Source organism: Nematolebias whitei, chromosome 17, assembly GCF_014905685.2.
Source record: "Nematolebias whitei isolate Nwh7 chromosome 17, NemWhi1, whole genome shotgun sequence".
In the NCBI taxonomy this organism is placed as follows: domain Eukaryota; kingdom Metazoa; phylum Chordata; class Actinopteri; order Cyprinodontiformes; family Rivulidae; genus Nematolebias; species Nematolebias whitei.
In genome coordinates, this window is record NC_056514.1 from 9,605,651 (window position 1) to 9,624,035 (window position 18,385).

The following is an 18,385-nucleotide window of genomic DNA, read 5'->3' on the forward strand; positions in this document are numbered from 1 at the left end:
GATCACGAGCATCCAGTAGAGTTTTACGGCCTTGACCCTTACGCACATCTTGATCTGTCATCTATGTTATATTACGAATAAAATATTGACATTTGCCATCTCCACATCATTGCATTCAGTTTTTATTCACAATTTGTTTAGTGTCCCAACTTTTTTGGAATCCTGTTTGTAAAACACGAACATCATTCATAAGATTAAAGTCTGATTCAGCCTGTCTGTCAGTTGGAATGATCTCACAGTGGCTTCTCCTCACACATCCTCCACACAAAACGAGCTGTTGTTCTCAGAACAGGTTTTTTCAAAATCACCGCAGCTCAAGGAACACACAGAACGCTCGCGTGACACAGCAGCCAAAAGTGAATGTTTTCATCAGACCGAGTCCAGTGGGAAACCTCGCTCTCAGCCTGAGCTGCACGCTGCTCCCTCTCACCGCAGCGGTGTCAAACGCGCGCTCCTGCGGCGCTAGCAGTTTTTACCAAAATGGAGCCGCGTTGATGAGGACGCGCACACCTCTCCTCAGTACACGCCCGCTCACATCAGCATGAATGTGAGCCCGCAGCCTGAGCGTGGCACAGAAGCACCGCGCACCCGCGACAGCACTAAACCTACACGGTTCCGCATGCTCGGGGCGCGCACACCACTCCTCACCACACGCCGGCTCACATCAGCATGAATGTGAGCCCGTAGCCTGAGCGCGGCACAGAAGCACTCGCGGCAGCTCTAAACCTACACGGTTCCGCATGCTTGGGGCGCGCACACCTCTCCTCAGCGCATGCCAGCTCACATCGACACGGATGTGAGCCCGCAGCCTGAGTGTGGCACACATAACGGCAGTGATTGGCGTCCGTAAATAACGTGAAGCAGCATAAACGCGTGCCCGCTTCCCGAACGTTATGCGGAGTGGCAGCGAGCGTGCGCTCTAGACAGATGGATGAACCGTTTTTATCAGCGGGGGATTCACGCTGCAATTACAGCTCAAACCCCCGTTTGGAGGAGTTTTAGAGATGGTTTTGTCATCCTCAGTCCAGATCTCATCCCTACACACAGAAGTTTAGGAAATTTCTGGTAAAATATGTAATTTCCAGGGTTCCCGACGGAGAGGAAAACACAGGGTTTTACTCACGTTACTTTCTGGTCCCAAAACAAACTGGAGGAATGGGATCCTTTTTGGACTTGTCAATTTTCAACACATTTTCACATGTTGACAACCAGACATCTGTTAGACAACATTCAGTGAAACGATTGATTTATCTCCATCGATCTGAAAGATGCCTAGTTCCACATCCCAATCATCCCTCACGCCTCGTACGTTCTCAAGTGTGTGGAGACGGCTTTGCAACCGTTACACAGAGCAGGGATGAGAATTTTGTTTTACCTAGACGATTTGTTGCTACTGACTCGTTCCAGACAGGAAGTAGCAGCGCAGACCCAGGTGCTGACATCACTCCTGTTAAATCTGCGCTTCACCATAACTTGGGAGAAAAGCTCGATTCTCCCGGCCTAGACGATCGTTTATCTGGGAGTGGAGCTAAACTCGATCACCATGAGGGCTCGTTTATCACAGATGAGAATCGAAACTTTAAAAGACCAGCTCCACCACGTAAGGCCTAGCAGAGTGGTAACAGCCATTTCTGTCATGAAGCTGTTAGGAATGATGTCGTCAGCTCACACAGTGGTTCTGCTGGGCTTACTCCACATGCGACGCCTCCAGAGATGTTTTGCTCGTCTGCGCTTGGATCTGGTAAAGCAGAAGAGACAGATGATCGCTGTACCTCCCTCTGTGAGAACAGACCTCCGACACTGGGGAAACTCCCTGGTTCTGTCGGAGGGAGTCCCTGTCAGTAGACCTATGTCACACGTGTCAGTCTTCACAGACGCGTCGCTGTCACTCACACAACGGCTCATATAAACGTTCTGGAATGTCGCACGTTTTTGAATGTGATTCAACACTTTGCCTCTGTGCTGCGGAATCAACATGTGTTGATTCACACAGACAACAAGGTGACTGCTGCATTCATAAATCGGCAGGGGGGTGTGCGCTCAGCCCAAATGTTACATATTGCGAGATGGTTGCTGTGTTGGGCACACCAAAATCTGCTCTCCATCAGAGCAGTGTACATCCCCGGTGTTCTGAACAAAGGGGCAGATGTGATGGCCAGGGTCGGTCCGCGTCACGGGGACTAGAGCCTCCATCCTGGGCTGATGGCTCAGACGTGGCAGAAATTTGGCAAAGCGGCCGTGGACCTGTTTGCAACACGAGAGAACGCTTAGTGTCAACTATGGTTCTCACTGAGCCCGCGGGACGAACCACCGCTAGGGGTGGACGCGTTTGCTCACAGCCCATGGCCCAAAATGCTTCTTTGTGCGTTTCTCCCACTCCCTCTGATATTATGGTTTCTGAACAGAGTTCAGGAGGAGGGACTGACAGCTCTCCTGGTGGCTCCCGAGCGCGTAAACGCCCCATGGTTCCCAATTCTATGACACCTGTTATCGGGGCGCCCGTGGAAATTGCCGTGGAGAGAGGATGCTCTCCTCCAGGCGGGAGGAGCAATCAGGAGTTACCCAGAAATAGGCCAGCACCTTTGGGTCTGGCCGCTGAGCGGATCCACTTAGAAAGGACGGGTCTCTCTCAAGATGTAGTGCGTACAATCCAGGATTCACGTACTGCATCCACCACAGCGCTGTACACATGAAAGTGGACAGCTTTTCAGCATTGGTGTACAGAGAAAGGTGTAGAGGCCACTTCATGTCCACTAGGTGGCGTGCTGTCCTTTCTGCAGCAGCTGATGGACAGAAATCTGGCGTTCAGCACGATTAAAATGTACGCTGCAACCATCTCTTCTTGTCAAGAAGGTTTCGGGGACAGAACAGCTTTTAATCATCCGCTGATGAAGCGTTTTTTAAAAGGTGTACAGAGACGCAGGCCTGTTTCATGCCTACTTGCTCCACAGTGAGATTTAATGCTGGTTCTGCAAGCCCTGATCAAAGCTCCATTTGAGCCACTGAATCAGGTTCCAATTAAATTCTTGTCTCTTATAACAGCCCTGCTGCTGGCTTTAACATCCGTTAAGAGGGTGAGTGATTTATCTGCCCTCTCTTTCGCTCCATCATGTCTCAGAATTCAGGCTGACGGCAGCTCAGCTGATCTGAGACCTAACCCAGCGTTTATGCCTAAAATATCACGAGCTCTTTTTAATCAAGAGCGATATCGTTGGAGGGTTTTTCCCCTCCCCCCCACAAATCAGAAGAAGACGCATCTTTCCTTCTTCTCTGTCCTGCGCGTGCGTTGACGTGCTACATAGCACGCACGGCCGCAATGCGTCAGACTCAACATTTGTTTGTGCCTTATAGAGACTCATCTGCAGGTCGCCCGTTATCTACCCAGCGCCTGTCACACTGGCTGTGTGAGGCCATTTCTGAAGCCTACAGAGCATCAGATTTAGAGCCTCCTCACAACCTCAGGGCACACTCGACCAGGGGTATTGCATTTCGACTGCTTTGCATAATGGTATGACAATGCAGGATATTTGCACTGTGGCCGCGTGGTCAACACCCTGCTCATTTATTCGCTTTTATTTACGTGATGTGTTGGCCTGTTCCATGACACATTCTGTCCTTAGTGTTTTAACAGAATGAACATTGTTGTTTCATGGAATCTCGTTTAAACTCACATCTGACTGCATGCATTTACAGTGTGAGATGCCGTTATCAGTCACAAGTTGTGACTGTTGTTCTTGTTCTATTGTCATTAATCAGTTCATGACTATTGTTACCAATCAGTTCATTTGATTAATAATCAGTTCACTTGTTATTATTAATCTGTTAATATTGATCAACCGTGGATCTGCTTGGTTCACGGCCTTTTTCAGCCTCTTCTTTTTCCCCGTTGAAAACTTTTTCGGGGCGTTCATGCACTCAGAACGCATAACTATGCAGCACGCGTCTGTGCATGGTACGCGTAATTACGCAACGCGCAATTACGCACATGGAGAGCTGAGTGACGAGACAATTTTTGGACAAGCTGGCGCTTCATATGGTGTTCGAATGGACCCAGTGAGGTGAGGACTACATCTGCTTTGCCCTTAACCCACCAGCAACAGCTCTTAAAGGGCGAAGCCTATACGAAATAGAACGTTGGTTACGTACTGTAACCCCAGATTCTATGAGTATAGGCATAGCCCTTTAAGCGTTGGGCCTCACTGGCTCCTAAATAGCTGAAGAAAAAGCTATTTGGGAGCCGATTATACCCGCTCTTAACGTAATTTATACGGAGCGGGTGGGGCCCACACAACAGGTGGGCATGGACTAAACTTTTCAGTGCCATGCTTTGCATGGCAGGATAAAACCCACCAGTGACAGCTCTTAAAGGGCTACGCCTACAGGTCCTTCTCAAAAAATTAGCATATTCTGATAAAGGTCATTATTTTCCATAATGTTAATGATAAAAATGAAACTGTCATATATTTCAGATTCATTGCACACCAACTGAAATATTTCAGGTCTTTAATTGTTTTAATACTGATGATTATGGCATACAGCTCATGAAAACCCAAAATGTCTGTCCCAAAAAATTAGCATATTTCATCCCACCAATGAAAGACAAGTGTTTTTAATACGAAAAACGCCAACCTTCAAATAATCATGTTCAGTTATGCACTCAATACTTGGTCGGGAATCCTTTTGCATGAATGACTGCTTCAATGCGGCGTGGCATGGAGGCAATCAGCCTGTGGCACTGCTGAGGTGTTATGGAGGCCCAGGATGCTTTGATAGCGGCCTTAAGCTCATCCAGAGTGTTGAGTCTTGCGTCTCTCAACTTTTTCTTCACAATATCCCACAGGTTCTCTATGGGGTTCAGGTCAGGAGAGTTGGCAGGCCAATTGAACACAGTAATGCCATGGTCAATAAACCATTTACCAGTGGTCTTGGCACTGTGAGCAGGTGCCAGGTCGTGCTGAAAAATGAAATCTTCATCTCCATAAAGCTTTTCAGCAGATGGAAGCATGAAGTGCTCCAAAATCTCCTGATAGCTAGCTGCATTGACCCTGCCCTTGATAAAACACAGTGGACCAACACCAGCAGCTGACATGGCACCCCAGACCATCACTGACTGTGGGTGCTTCACACTGGACTTCTGGCATCTTGGCATTTCCTTCTCCCCAGTCTTCCTCCAGACTCTGGCACCTTGATTTCCTAATGACATGCCAAATTTGCTTTCTTCCAAAAAAAGTACTTTGGACCACTGAGCAACAGTCCAGTGCTGCTTCTCTGTAGCCCAGGTCAGGCACTTCTGCTGCTGTTTCTGGTTCAAAAGTGGCTTGACCTGGGGAATGCGGCACTTGTAGCCCATTTCCTGCACACGCCTGTGCATGGTGGCTCTGGATGTTTCTACTCCAGACTCAGTCCACTGCTTCCGCAGGTCCCTCAAGGTCTGGAATCGGCCCTTCTCCACAATCCTCCTCAGGGTCCGGTCACCTCTTCTCGTTGTGCAGCGTTTTCTGCCACACTTTTCCCTTCCCACAGACTTCCCACTGAGGTGCCTTAATACAGCACTCTGGGAACAGCCTATTTGTTCAGCAATTTCTTTCTGTGTCTTACCCTCTTGCTTGAGGGTGTCAATGATGGCCTTCTGGACAGCAGTCAGGTCGGCAGTCTTACCCATGATTGCGGTTTTGAGTAATGAACAAGGCTGGGAGTTTTTAAAAGCCTCAGGAATCTTTTGCAGGTGTTTAGAGTTACGTCGTTGATTCAGATGGTTAGGTTAATAGCTTGTTTAGAGAACCTTTTCATGATATGCTAATTTTTTGGGACAGGCATTTTGGGTTTTCATGAGCTGTATGCCATAATCATCTGGATGTTTAAAACAATTAAAGACCTGAAATATTTCAGTTGGTGTGCAATGAATCTGAAATATATGAAAGTTTCATTTTTATCATTACTTTATGGAAAATAATGACCTTTATCATAATATGCTAATTTTTTGAGAAGGACCTGTATACTCATAGAATCTGGGTTTACAGTACGTAATCAACGTTCCTCTGTCTGCCTGTCTCTCTGTTTGTCTCCGTCTGCCTGTCTCTGTCTACCTGTCTCTCTATTTGTCTCTGTCTGCCTGTCTCTCTGTCTCCCTGTTTCTGTCTGCCTGTCTCTCTGTCTGCCTGTCTTTCTGTCTGCCTGTCTCTGTTTGCCTGTTTCTGTTTGTTTGCCTGTCTCTCTGTCTGCCTGTCTGTCTCTCTGTTTGTCTCTGTCTGCCTGTCTCTCTGTTTGTATCTGTCTGCCTGTCTTTCTGTCTGTCTCTGTCTGTCTGCATTCATGCTGTTTCTCTGTCTTCCTTCAGAAATCCCTGGTTTCAAAGCCACCCCTGACCCCTCCCTCACCCCTCTACACTCTGACCCACACTCACCGTCTTCTGCCCCGTCCCCACTCCACCTGTCCTCTCCCACCCCCACAGAACCGCTGGTCTCCTCCCAGCATTCTGCCAGAGAACCCTGCAGGGGCAGTGGGCGTCTGGAGGACTTCCTGGAGAGCACCACGGGCACGCCACTGCTGGGCATGGAGCCTGACGGTGGCCTGACGCTGATCGATGACCTCCACAGCCAGATGCTGAGCACCCCCAGCATCCTGGACCATCCTCCCTCCCCCATGGACACATCTGACCTGGGCTTCTCCCCTCCCTCTGCGGGGCTGGACTTTGGCGTCCCCTCCTTGGACAGCATGGACTGGCTTGATATTTCCATGGGGACTGAAGGTGTTGGCAGTGAGAGCGGCGGAGGCAGGAGGGGAGGAAGCATAGCTGGTGAACGAGATGGAGGGACGAGTTTAGCCCCGCTGGCGCCGCACACCCCCCCGAGTGTGTTCTCAGCTGATTTCCTGGACAGCACAGATCTGCAGCTGCACTGGGAGTCGTGCCTGTAGCTGCAGACGAACCTGTTGTCACTCACTGTGTACAGGCTTCGGCTTTACTTCATACACTTTTACATGCTGTCTACCACTGCAGGGGCACTGACACACACACACACACACACAAATAATTAGCTTCTGTTCATGTCTGCAGCTGAGGGGACGTAAGCAACAAAAACACTGCAGCTGGTGAAGCTTTGTGTTGTGATTCTGCAGGGCTTCGAGCAGCAGGTGAATCAAACCCTCTTCTTGTGCCTGGACCTGCACTGAACAATCAGAACCAGGACCGATCCAGAAGAGGGGCTCAGGCTCTCTAATATGACCGTGTGTGTCAGTGCCTCCCAAACTTTGCACTTATTGCTGAATCTGATTGGCTTGAAGGAGATGATGAGATCAGCAGCTGAATCTTAGACTGGTTGTGTTCTGATGATCCCACTGATGAGATGGAAATAAAGGCAGCCTGAAGCCCACCTCACCAGTCAACAATGGTCACTGCTGTAGAAATGAACCATATCAGCAGCAATGGTTTGAAATGACGCCTCCTTGGAGGCTGTGTATTTTTGCTAACATGACGGTAAACCACTATGTATTGCTGTATATGGGGTGTATATTATCAACTGTCCATAAGACTTATTTTTTCTTTGCTGATTGCTTTAGCGTGGAGCTACCCGGCTGAGGGGCCTGAAGTGGGGCCGGGGCTTCTAAAACATCTGGTCCTTTTTAAAAAAAATAAAAATACAATAAAAACACAACACGAGTCTTTGTTGTTTAATTGCACATTAACAAACAATATGTTTTAGACTTGGTTGAAACTTGGATACATGTTCAATTAAAGACCTTGCATTCCTTAAATGAATAGATATTGCCCGCCACGTTTCACCAGTTTTAGATCATCTAAATGTAAAGGTGAGAAGTAATGGAGCTGTAGCTGTTTTGGTTGGATCTCAATAATAATATCATTCTCAAATCGCAGACAGATGGGCAGACTGAGGGTATTTACAACTTTGCCCTTCGCTCCACAATCAGGAATAAAGATAAAGTCTAATATTAAAGAGGGTGTTTTAATGAATTTGCAATGGAAATGTTAAAAACATTGCAATAACTTAAGTACTTTGTTTTTGATGTTGCCTTTAACCTTTTTGACTGTGTTAATTCAGTCATCTTATTAGCACCAAGACCCATTTTTTCCAGTTTTCCTGTTTAAGGAAACTGGCTTTATTCATTGAAATCACTGAGCACAGGCAGCATGGTGGCTCAGTTGGTAGAGCTGCTGCCTCGCAGCGAGCAGGTTACCCTGGTTCAAATTCCTGGTTCGGGGGCCTTTCTGGGTGCAGTTTGCATTCATTCATTCAACCTTTATTTAGACATGTTAATCTCATTCAGCCTCGAGGACTCATTTACAAGAGGGACCTGATTTTAACAAAGAGTGATGACAACAATGGACAATCATAAAAGAGGCATACAGATATTTTTATTTTAATAAATTAAGATGGCAAAAAAAAAAAAAAAACATTCTAAGGCGAATGTAGAAAACTAAAAACTGGAACATGTCTGTATTGGTTCTTGCCAGGAGTCCAACAGATTCTTAAAGCCACTTAGAGAGGTCAAGGTCGAGAGCTTCAGGTCTTTTTGTAAGATATTCCAGGAAACAGGAGCGGAGTATTAGAAGGCCCTTTTGCCTAGTTCAGTCCGCACTGAGGGAACACTGCAGGTAATGTCCTGAGAGCGCACGCTGTAGCTGCACTCGCACAGAGACATGTAGGAGGTGATGTATGAAGGCAGCAGACCAAGAAGTGATTTAAAGATGAAAGTTTACCAGTGAGAAAGTCTGCGTGAAGTTAACGATGTCCATGAGCATGCCGTTGAGCAGTCATTGAGCATGGACTTTGTTGTTGTCAACCAGTTTAACAAGACTGTCAACAAGGAAGAGGGCCGGCAATGGAGGAGGGGGCGTACCAAAGATACCATCTTATCATAAGCAGAACTGGTTTGTTCTACTTTGGAATAAGCTGTTGGGGGAAGAATCAGTTTTGTTGTGTGTTTCCTTGACTGATGAAGCCTTCCGGATCGAAGGCGAAACGTTTCAGCACAAAAAAAAAAAAGAAACTGTCCAGATGACCTGACTGAAAGATGTTGGATTGTATACCTGGATTATTGAGCATGGACTTTGTTGTTGATGTCCAGTTAACCAGTGAATACAGGGTGCAGTAGTGGGTACGGTAATCACAGTCAGTTATGAATCTTAGTGCACCATGATAGACAGCATCCAACATCTACAGGGTGCTTGTAGGAGCGTTCATGTAAATAATGTCACCGTAATCATGGAGGGAAGGAAGGTCACAGTTACAAGGTGTTTCCTAGCATTCAGAGTTGGACAGTATCTGTTTCTGAAAAAGAAACCCAGTTTAACTTTCAGTTTCTTTACTAGGTTTTACACATGGAGCTTAAAAGATACCCAAATATTTGTAGGAATCGACAAATTAAATGGGGACGTCATTTGAGGATAAAATCGGAGGAAGAACTGCTGAGACCGACTTCCTATTTGAAAACAGCATCCCTTTGGTTTTATCAGCATTTAAGACAAGTTTGAGGTGGAACAAATCTGACTGGATGATGTCAAATGCAGATTGCAAAAGCTGGAAAACATTAGCAACTGTTTTAGCTCGACAATAAACAACTGTGTCATCAGCATAGAAATGTATGGATGCGTCAAGGATGCTCTGACCTACATTACCTATGTAGATTGTAAAGAGGGTGGGTTCTAAGACTGAGCCTTGAGGTACACCATTGTTGACTGTTAAATAACTGGAGGAAGTACCATTATGTTGAACACATTGCCTCTGGTCTGAGAGAAGGTTAGAGAACCAACCAATGGTGTGATCTGAGAAACCAATTTCTGAGAGCTTATGACACAAGATGTTATGATCCACAGTGTCAAAAGCTTTAGACAGGTCTAAGAAAAGTGCGGCACAATAATCCTTAGCATCCAGTGCTTCAACAACATCATTAAGAACCTTCAGTTAAGCAGTCATTGTGCTGTGTTGTTTCCTGAAACCAGATTGATGGGGAGGTAAGATGTTGAATGAGTCCAGGTAATTTTTGACTTGAGAGTTTATCAGTTTTTCTAGTACCTTGGCTAAAATGCAGAGTTTAGAGATTGGCCGATAGTTGTTCAGTGAGGTGGGGTCACCTCCATTCAGCAAAGGAAGAACAAAGGCTGTTTTCCAAGCGTCTGGGATGGAGTTTTGACTTATGGAAAAATTAAAGATATGGGTCACAGGAACTGTGATGATATGAGCAGCCAGCCTTAAGAAATAAGGTGGAAGTTCATCTGGTCCTGCAGATTTTTTAGGATCAAGATCTTTTAACAGTTTATTAACCTCATTGACTGAGAACGGAGAAAAAAAGGTGTGAATAACTGAGGATTGACTTGTAGGAGCGATTTGATTTGTAGAAGTTTGATTATTAAGTGAAGTGGCTGATTTTCCATTAGTAACTGTCAAACAAAGAACTAGAAGCAACAAAATGTTTGTTGAAACAGTTCAGGATTTTGTGCTTATTAGACACAGGAACAGAGTTAATGAGAAGTTGTGATGGGAGGTCAGATGATTGGGGGGTGCCTGAGAGAGATTTGATGGTTTTCCAGAATCTGTTGGAGTCATTTAGATTTTTGGAGGTCTGAGATAAGAAGTAGTTACGTTTTGCAGCTTTGATGGCAGTTGTGCATTTATTCCTCAGCTGCCGAAAACTCAACCAATCAGTGTCTGAGTCAGATTTTCTTGCCATGGCCCAAAGCTGGTGTCTCCGTGCATGAGTGGGTTTTCTCCAGGTACTCCAGTTTCCTCCCACAGACCAAAAACATGCATGTTAGTCTGATTGGCGACTCTAAATTGTCCCTAGGTGTGAGTGAGAGCGTGAATGGTTGTTTGTCTCATTTGTCTCTATGTGTCCCTGTGATGGACTTAAGACCTGTCCAGGGTGTCCCTCACCTCTCGCAAAGTGACTACTGGACATGGGCACCAGTGACCCCCACGACCCGAAAAGGAAGAAGCGGGTAAAGATGATGGATGGATCATTGAGCACGGTGTTCCATGAAGAAAATAAATGTTTGGGTTGAATTAAAATGGTAGTTTAAAAACAAGATTTATTAAAATACTTTAAAAACTTTTCTATAAATTGTTATCTATGACAGTTGCATAATCGCAACCTAAAATATATCAACAAAAACCAAATGGTAAAAATATTAAAGATAGGGCTGACAGAGATAGTCACATTAAGTTCAGAGACTGGCATCCAGGATGTGTTCAGGGTTCCAGGCATGCATCATCAGGTAGAGACGTTTGGACAGCTCCGGGCCTACTCTGCGACTTGTGGAGGTGATGCCTTCTCCTCGACGGATCACAAGCTCAGAAAGGAGAGAAACCTTCTGGCTCTCAGTCCTGCACTGACTGTAAGCCTGTGAAAACACACACACACACAAACAAACACACAATTCTTTAGTTTGTGACAAAAAGAAGTAGCACCAACAAAAATCAGCTAGAAAACTCTCTGTGTGTGTGTGTGTGTCCTTGTTTATGCTACTTTGTGAGGCCCATTTTTCCAACTTATACTACATTGTGAGGACCAACTGCTCCTTATGGGGCCCAAAGCCCGGGCCCCATAAGAAGAAGTCCCATTGGTGGGTTACGGGCTAGGTTTAGGACTAAGGTGTGACTTGAGGATGTGTTAGGTTTAGGGTTAGGTATGTACTGGTAATGGTTAGGTTATGGATAAAGGTCATGGTTAGGCTATAGAAATGAATGAAAAATGAATGGAAGTCAATGCAAAGGCCCCACAAAGATAGCAAAACAAACCTGTGTGTGTGTGTGTGACGATCAAGGTGGAGTAGCTGCTATCTTTCAAGATTGTTGATTGATGGTAAACCAATTATTAGTTATAATCCTTATGAGTTGTTGTCCCTCAGTCTTTCTCAGTTCAGTTCAGTTGATTTATAAAGCACCAAGTCACAACAGTCGTCTCAGGCCACTGTACAAAAACATTCACATATGTACAAAACCGATTAGTAAAGTTCTCTAAGAAATCCAGCAGACAAGTTGAATCTTGGCTTTGTTGCAGTCTCTCATCTTGAAGAAGCACAGTGGCAACAGTGGAAAGGAAAAACTCCCTTTTAACAGGAAGAAACCTCCAGCAGAACCAGGCTCAGGACGAGCAGCCATCTGCTTTGACCAGCTGGTTTGAGAGGACAGGAAGGAGAGACAGACGAACACAGAATGGCAGGTCCAGATGTACCCCTGTTGGAATCATCCAGAATGGAAATCAGAACGGCCACTCTCACTAGTTGTTATATATTGTCCACCAGACCCTCTTTGTCAGGTTTGGCAGAATTTACAGATTTTGTCTGACTTATTACAAAATGCTGATAAAAACATCATAATGGGTGATTTCAATATTCATGTAGATGTTGAAAGTGATAGCTTAAGCATAGCCTTTAATAATTTAATAGTCAATTGGTTTTTACCCAAAATGTCCAAACACCTGCTCACTCTCATCATCACACTCTTGACCTGGTTCTGACTTATGGCATCAAGATTAATAACAGTCATACATCCTCAAAATCCTGTTGTGTCTGACCATTTTTAATAACCTTTGAGTTTACATTAAATGACTACACAGTCACTGAGAGGAAATTTCATATAGCAGGTGTTTATCAGAAAATGCTGTAACCAAATTTAATTAATCTCCATTGTTATTTTCCTCTGTCTTGCAGAGTAATGCATCAGAGAACAGTGACTTAGATCATCTAGTTGATAACTTTCAAACTTCTTTGTGAACTTCACTTGATAAAGCTGCACCACTGAAAAAGAAAGTAATCAGTCAGAGGGATTATAGCTCCTTGGTTCTATTCTGAGTTACGTACTTTAAAACAGACATATAAAAAGCTGGAAAGAAAACGGCTAGTTCTGGATGTCACCAGCTAACTGGTTGATCCACTATAAGAAGGAACTATTTATAAGACTGAGTTTGTTGCAGCTCCTCTGACTGGCCAAGTCTTTTGGATAAAGATGAAACGTTTCAACAAGAAGAATCTGTCCAGAGGACCTGACCAATAATAGACCTATAGCTAATCTAACTTTCACCTAAAAAATTCTAGAGAAAATAGTTGCAGGTCAGTTATGTGAAAAGTCTTCAGCTGATCCAAAATGTTGCTGCCAGTCTTAACTGGAGTTAGTAGGAGAGATCATATCTCTCCAGTTTTAGCTTCTTTCCATTGGCTCCCTGTCAAATCCAGAATAGAATTCAAAATCTTACTTCTAACCTACAAAGCCCTCAACAACCTAGATCCATCTTACAAACTGGATTCCAAAAAAGTTGGGACACTAAACAAATTGTGAATAAAAACTGAATGCAATGATGTGGAGATGGCAAATGTCAATATTTTATTCGTAATATAACATAGATGACAGATCAAAAGTTTAATCTGAGTAAATGTAACATTTTAAAGGAAAAATATGTTGATTCAAAATTTCACAGTGTCAACAAATCCCAAAAAAGTTGGGACAAGTAGCAATAAGTGGCTGGAAAAAGGAAATTGAGCATATAACGAATAGCTGAAAGACCAATTAACACTAATTAGGTCAATTGACAACATGATTGGGCATAAAAAGAGCTTCTCAGAGTGTCAGTGTCTCTCAGAAGCCAAGATGGTAAGAGGATCACCAATTCCACCATTGTTGCGCAGAAAGATAGTGCAGCAATACCAGAATGGTGTTACCCAGTGTAAAATAGCAAAGACTTTTAAGTTATCATCATCAACCGTGCATAACATCATCAAAAGATTCAGAGAATCTGGAACAATTGCTGTGCGTAAGGGTCAAGGCCGTAAAACTTTACTGGATGCTCGTGATCTCCGGGCCCTTAAACGTCACTGCACCTCAAACAGGAATGCCACTGTCAAGGAAATAACAGAATAGGCTCAGGAATACTTCCAGAAAGCATTGTCAGTGAACACAATCCACCGTGCCATCCGCCGTTGCCAGCTGAAACTCTACAGTGCAAAGAGGAAGCCATTTCTTTTTTTTTCCCCTTGTCCTGTTCGGCATTGTGACACTTAGAATTATTGTCTGAGTGTCAAAGTGATGCCCAACAGATTTACTTTCACAAGCAGAGCATTATGGCTGGCCTCAATGCTCCATTTGATATATAAATTAAATTTTATTAGAATATGCTTTGGGTTTGTTCCAGATGTAATGGACACGGGGACGGAAAACAAATAAGATAACAAAGCAGAAAAGTGAAAGAAGAGTTAAAATGTGAAGAATGAGATAGGAATAGAGGAGAGAGAGGGGGATAAAAAGAACACAAATCAACATCATTGAAGTCTGCCTCTAGACCTGCTGAAAGAAAAAAAACCCGACAAAACCGAGAAACCACAACAACAAACAACATTTATAATGATACTTATAACATCATTAGAAAGTATTTTATATAGTACGTGGTAATACAATATATATTTGATGGCCACCACAACCCAACTGAGTGTGTATCTGATAAACACCTGAATCTAAACACCTGTGTGAGCATGCTTATCACTATAAGGTTTCTCCATAAAAATGTTCACTAGTGGATGTGGGGACCCATAAACCCGTCCCCACAGGACACGAAGGTAACACAGGGAAGACCAGAACCACAGACACACAGCGGTCCCCAAGCCCGGAACTGCGGGAGTCCCCCAACAGGGACACCCGCACCCCCCAGAGAGAGAAGCAAAGGGAAGCCCCGGGCGATCCCCAGCAACCACAATGCAGAAACCCCCAGGAGGCTGTAGCGACGAGTCAACAGGCCCCACCGGCAACCCGCCCCGCCAGAGTGGATCCGGCCATGGACACCAAACCCCGAGTCCCGAGGTCATACCACCCCCCAACAGAGGCCCAACAGAGCCAGGGCACCCAGGCCCCCACAGGCAGCCACCAGGGCGGGCCCACACACACCCCACCACCCCTCCCCAGCTGCTGAGAGCCGCCAATGCACCGGCAGCAGGGGGGCCCACCACCGGAGGGGAGCACGACACACCAAATGGGGGGCCAAAACTGATCCAAGAGAGGGGGGCCACCTAAAACCCAACCTGAGACAAACAGGCACACAGAGACAGCCCGACAGAGCCTCTGTCGGGCCGTCCATGCGTCCCACCCGCCCAACAGTGACCGCAAGCCGGCCCCAGGCCGGGGGCCAGAGCAGCACAGAGCAGCAGCTGAGGAAGGCCGGCCCAGCGCACCAATGCATCCCTAAACCCCCACACCACAGGCCTGGAGAAGCCCCGGCATGCCACCCATGCACCCCCCCCACACACAGCACCCCCCACCGTGAAAGTCACATCAGGCCAACCAGCCAGCACCCTGTCAAAATGAAGCCATGCCCCCGACCGCTGCCACACACTACCAACGAACACACAACCACAGCCGACCTCTGCCAGAACCCGGCAGCCACCCCAGCCAAAGGGCTGGCCATCAGAGCCAGGAACCCCAATCAAAAGATCCAAACAATCCAGGGAGAACCGGAGCACCAGCCCCACCACCACCCCCAATCGCCCACAAAGGCCCAATGATGTGGAGGTGCCAACATCTAATATTTTATTCAGAATAGAACACAGATCAAAAGTTTAAACTGAGAGAATGTATCATTTTAAGGGAAAAATCTGTTGTTTCCAAATTTCATGGCGTCAACAAATCACAAAAAAGTTGGGACAAGTCCATTTTTACCACTGTGTGGCACCCCCCATTCTTCTTACAACACTCAACAGACGTCTGGGGACAGAGGAGACTAGTTTCTCAAGTTTAGAAGTAGGAATGCTCTCCCATTCATGTCTAATACTAATAATTTTTTCCAAGATGGCGCCGGTGTGTAGGGCTGCCTGTCTCTCGCTCTCTGCTTGTATTGTATTTTTGTTATTTTTACAGTGATTGGTGCAGTGTGCCGAGTCATATTTTCAGTATGATTGTCGGGCACTTTTGGAGCTCCGTACATTTGCTGAAATTCCTGCGGAGTTTTGGTACAGCGGTCAGCACTCTCCTCCACCGGTCCTGTCTGAGATTCCTGCATTCCTTCTGCGTGACCCTGGCCTTTCTCCATGGAGGAAACATCGCAGACGTCGTGGGAAGCGTGCAGGGATTTTGGTGAAACCGAGGCAAAGTGTGGATTATTCTATCAGGACTCGCTCTGGATCTGATCATCTCCTCTCTGACCCGTGGTGCTCCCGGGGCCCGGCTGCTGGCCAGCTGCCCGCGCGCTCAGTCCATGTAAACACCTGGAGTTGTTTACCTGTGCGCCGCACCAGCAGACCTGGAGGAGCTGTTCTTCATAACCTGCGCCCGCTGGCACGCGCTTCTCCTTCCACGGCTGTGTCTGCGTTGGACCCTATCAGGATGTGTTTAATCAATGCAAGGTCTGTTTCCAACAAGATGTTTATCCTCAATGACTTTTTTAAAGATGAGGAGTTGGATTTTCTGTTCGTCACGGAATCTTGGATTTCTGATGGTGAGTCCAGCGCCTTGGTGGAATTACTACCCCCAGACTGTCTGTGTTTCAATGCCATCAGGTCGGCGCGGAGGGGGGGGGGGGGATTATTAACAGTTTTTAAAGCAAACTTGGCCTGTAAACAGTTGTCCATCCCGGTGTCCCGCGTCAGCTTTGAGCTAAGCGTCTTTGAACTCGGACACTCTCCTCCGGTTCTATGCGCACTCGTCTACCGCCCCCCCTCGATCCAAGGACTTCATAAATGAATTCTCTGACTTTTTGGCTGATATCACACAGAGATACACTCACTTTTTGTTTATTGGTGACTTTAATTTGCATGTGTGTTGTCAGGAGAAGCCCTTAGTGAAGGACTTTCTAGATTTATTGGACTCTTTTGATTTAACTCAGCAGGTAAACGGCCCCACCCAAGAACACGGTCACACGCTGGACCTCATTTTAACATGCGATGTCTCTGTTTCTAATTTGAAAATCGGTGACAATGTTTTTTCAGATCACATGCCTGTATTGTTTGAATTCACCCCCACCCCTTGTCCTACTGCTAAGACGTGCGTTCCTGCACGTACTACTCGTTCGATTAACCATTTCACTGCTGCTCGTTTTAATGAAGGTTTTAACTCTGAGAGGATCGAACAGCTCTCGGTGTCTCTTACCACTGAGGAGCTAACCTCTCAGTTCAACTCTGCCTGTTTAGATGTTCCGTGTTGCTCCCCTTAAAACCAGAAAAACGAAACACGAAACTTAGATCAGAGCCTTGGCTGAATGACGTCACTCGAGCCGTTAGGCAGCAGTGTCGCAGAGCTGAACGAAGGTGGAGGAAGGACAGGCTGCAGGTTTCTTTTCAAATGTTAAGGGAGAGTTGGCATCACTATCAGAAAACCGTTAAAACTGCCAAATGTAAATTCTTCTCTGATTTAATTGTCTCCAACTCCCACAACCCCCGAGTTCTTTACTCCACCCTGAACTCAGTTCTACACCTCAGTGAGCCTTCACCTCTGGAAGCCTCAACTGAGCTGTATGAAAACTTCCTCCATTTCTTTTTAGAAAAAGTGGCAAACACCCAGGCACTCATTTCTCCACCAGCTCATGATCTGTCCATCCCATCTCAGTGTGTGGCTGTGTTTGACCACTTTGAGCCCATCTCTCTGTCTTCTCTGAAGCAGGTAATGTGCAGCATGAAGCCATCTGGTTCCCCCTTTGATGTGGTCCCCCCTCGACTACTAAAGGAAGTTTTTCCTACCCTGGGTCCTTTTATTCTCGCTATTCTGAATAGCAGTTTATCCTCAGGTGTGGTGCCAAAAACTTTTAAACATGCTGCTGTCCAGCCCCTCCTGAAAAAACCTAACCTTGACCCCTCAGTCATGTCCAACTTCCGGCCTGTCTCCAGACTCCCATTCACCTCTAAACTACTGGAAAAAATTGTGGAGTCTCAGTTGAAACAGTTTTTGGGGGATCACGCTATCCTAGAGTTATTCCAATCTAGCTTCAAATCTCTCCATAGCACTGAAACTGCCCTACTGAAGGTTTTTAATGACATTTTCATATCCACAGACACAGGTGATTATGTGCTGCTTGTCCTATTGGACCTTACATCTGCTTTTGACACCATCGACCATAAGATCCTCATTTCTAGACTGGAGCAGTGGGTGGGCATCACAGGGTCAGCCCTTAAATGGTTTGGGTCCTACCTCTCTGACAGAACCTTCTGTGTCAATATCAAAGATTTTAGTTTGGCATCGACAGCGCTCCAGTGGGGGGTACCGCAGGGGTCCATCCTTGGTCCCCTTCTCTTTTCTTTATACCTGCTGCCACTAGGTGCTATTTTCCGCAAACACAACATACCCTTTCATTTCTACGCCAATGATTGCCAAATTTACTTCCCCCTGAGGCACAGAGGCACACGCTCTATTCAGCCTCTTCTTGACTGCCTGGCTTACATCCGGGACTGGATGGCTTT

The 18,385-nt window shown here is 46.0% G+C and overlaps 2 protein-coding genes across 6 annotated transcripts in view; one reads left to right on the forward strand and one right to left on the reverse strand.

Moving 5' to 3' along the window:
- Window positions 1-7,645, forward strand: part of mrtfab (myocardin related transcription factor Ab) — a 117,438-nt gene extending 109,793 nt beyond the window's left edge. For all 5 annotated transcript variants that reach the window (XM_037690752.1, XM_037690754.1, XM_037690756.1 and 2 more), the window contains one exon: window positions 6,338-7,645. In XM_037690752.1, coding sequence (XP_037546680.1) covers window positions 6,338-6,915 — 578 coding nt within the window. In that variant the 3' untranslated portion in view covers window positions 6,916-7,645. The remainder of the gene's footprint in view (window positions 1-6,337) is intronic.
- Window positions 7,646-11,179: 3,534 nt separating this feature from the next.
- Window positions 11,180-18,385, reverse strand: part of eme1 (essential meiotic structure-specific endonuclease 1) — a 37,956-nt gene continuing 30,750 nt past the window's right edge. The window contains exon 8 of the mRNA XM_037690824.1: window positions 11,180-11,356. Within this exon, the coding sequence (XP_037546752.1) occupies window positions 11,180-11,356 (177 nt within the window). The remainder of the gene's footprint in view (window positions 11,357-18,385) is intronic.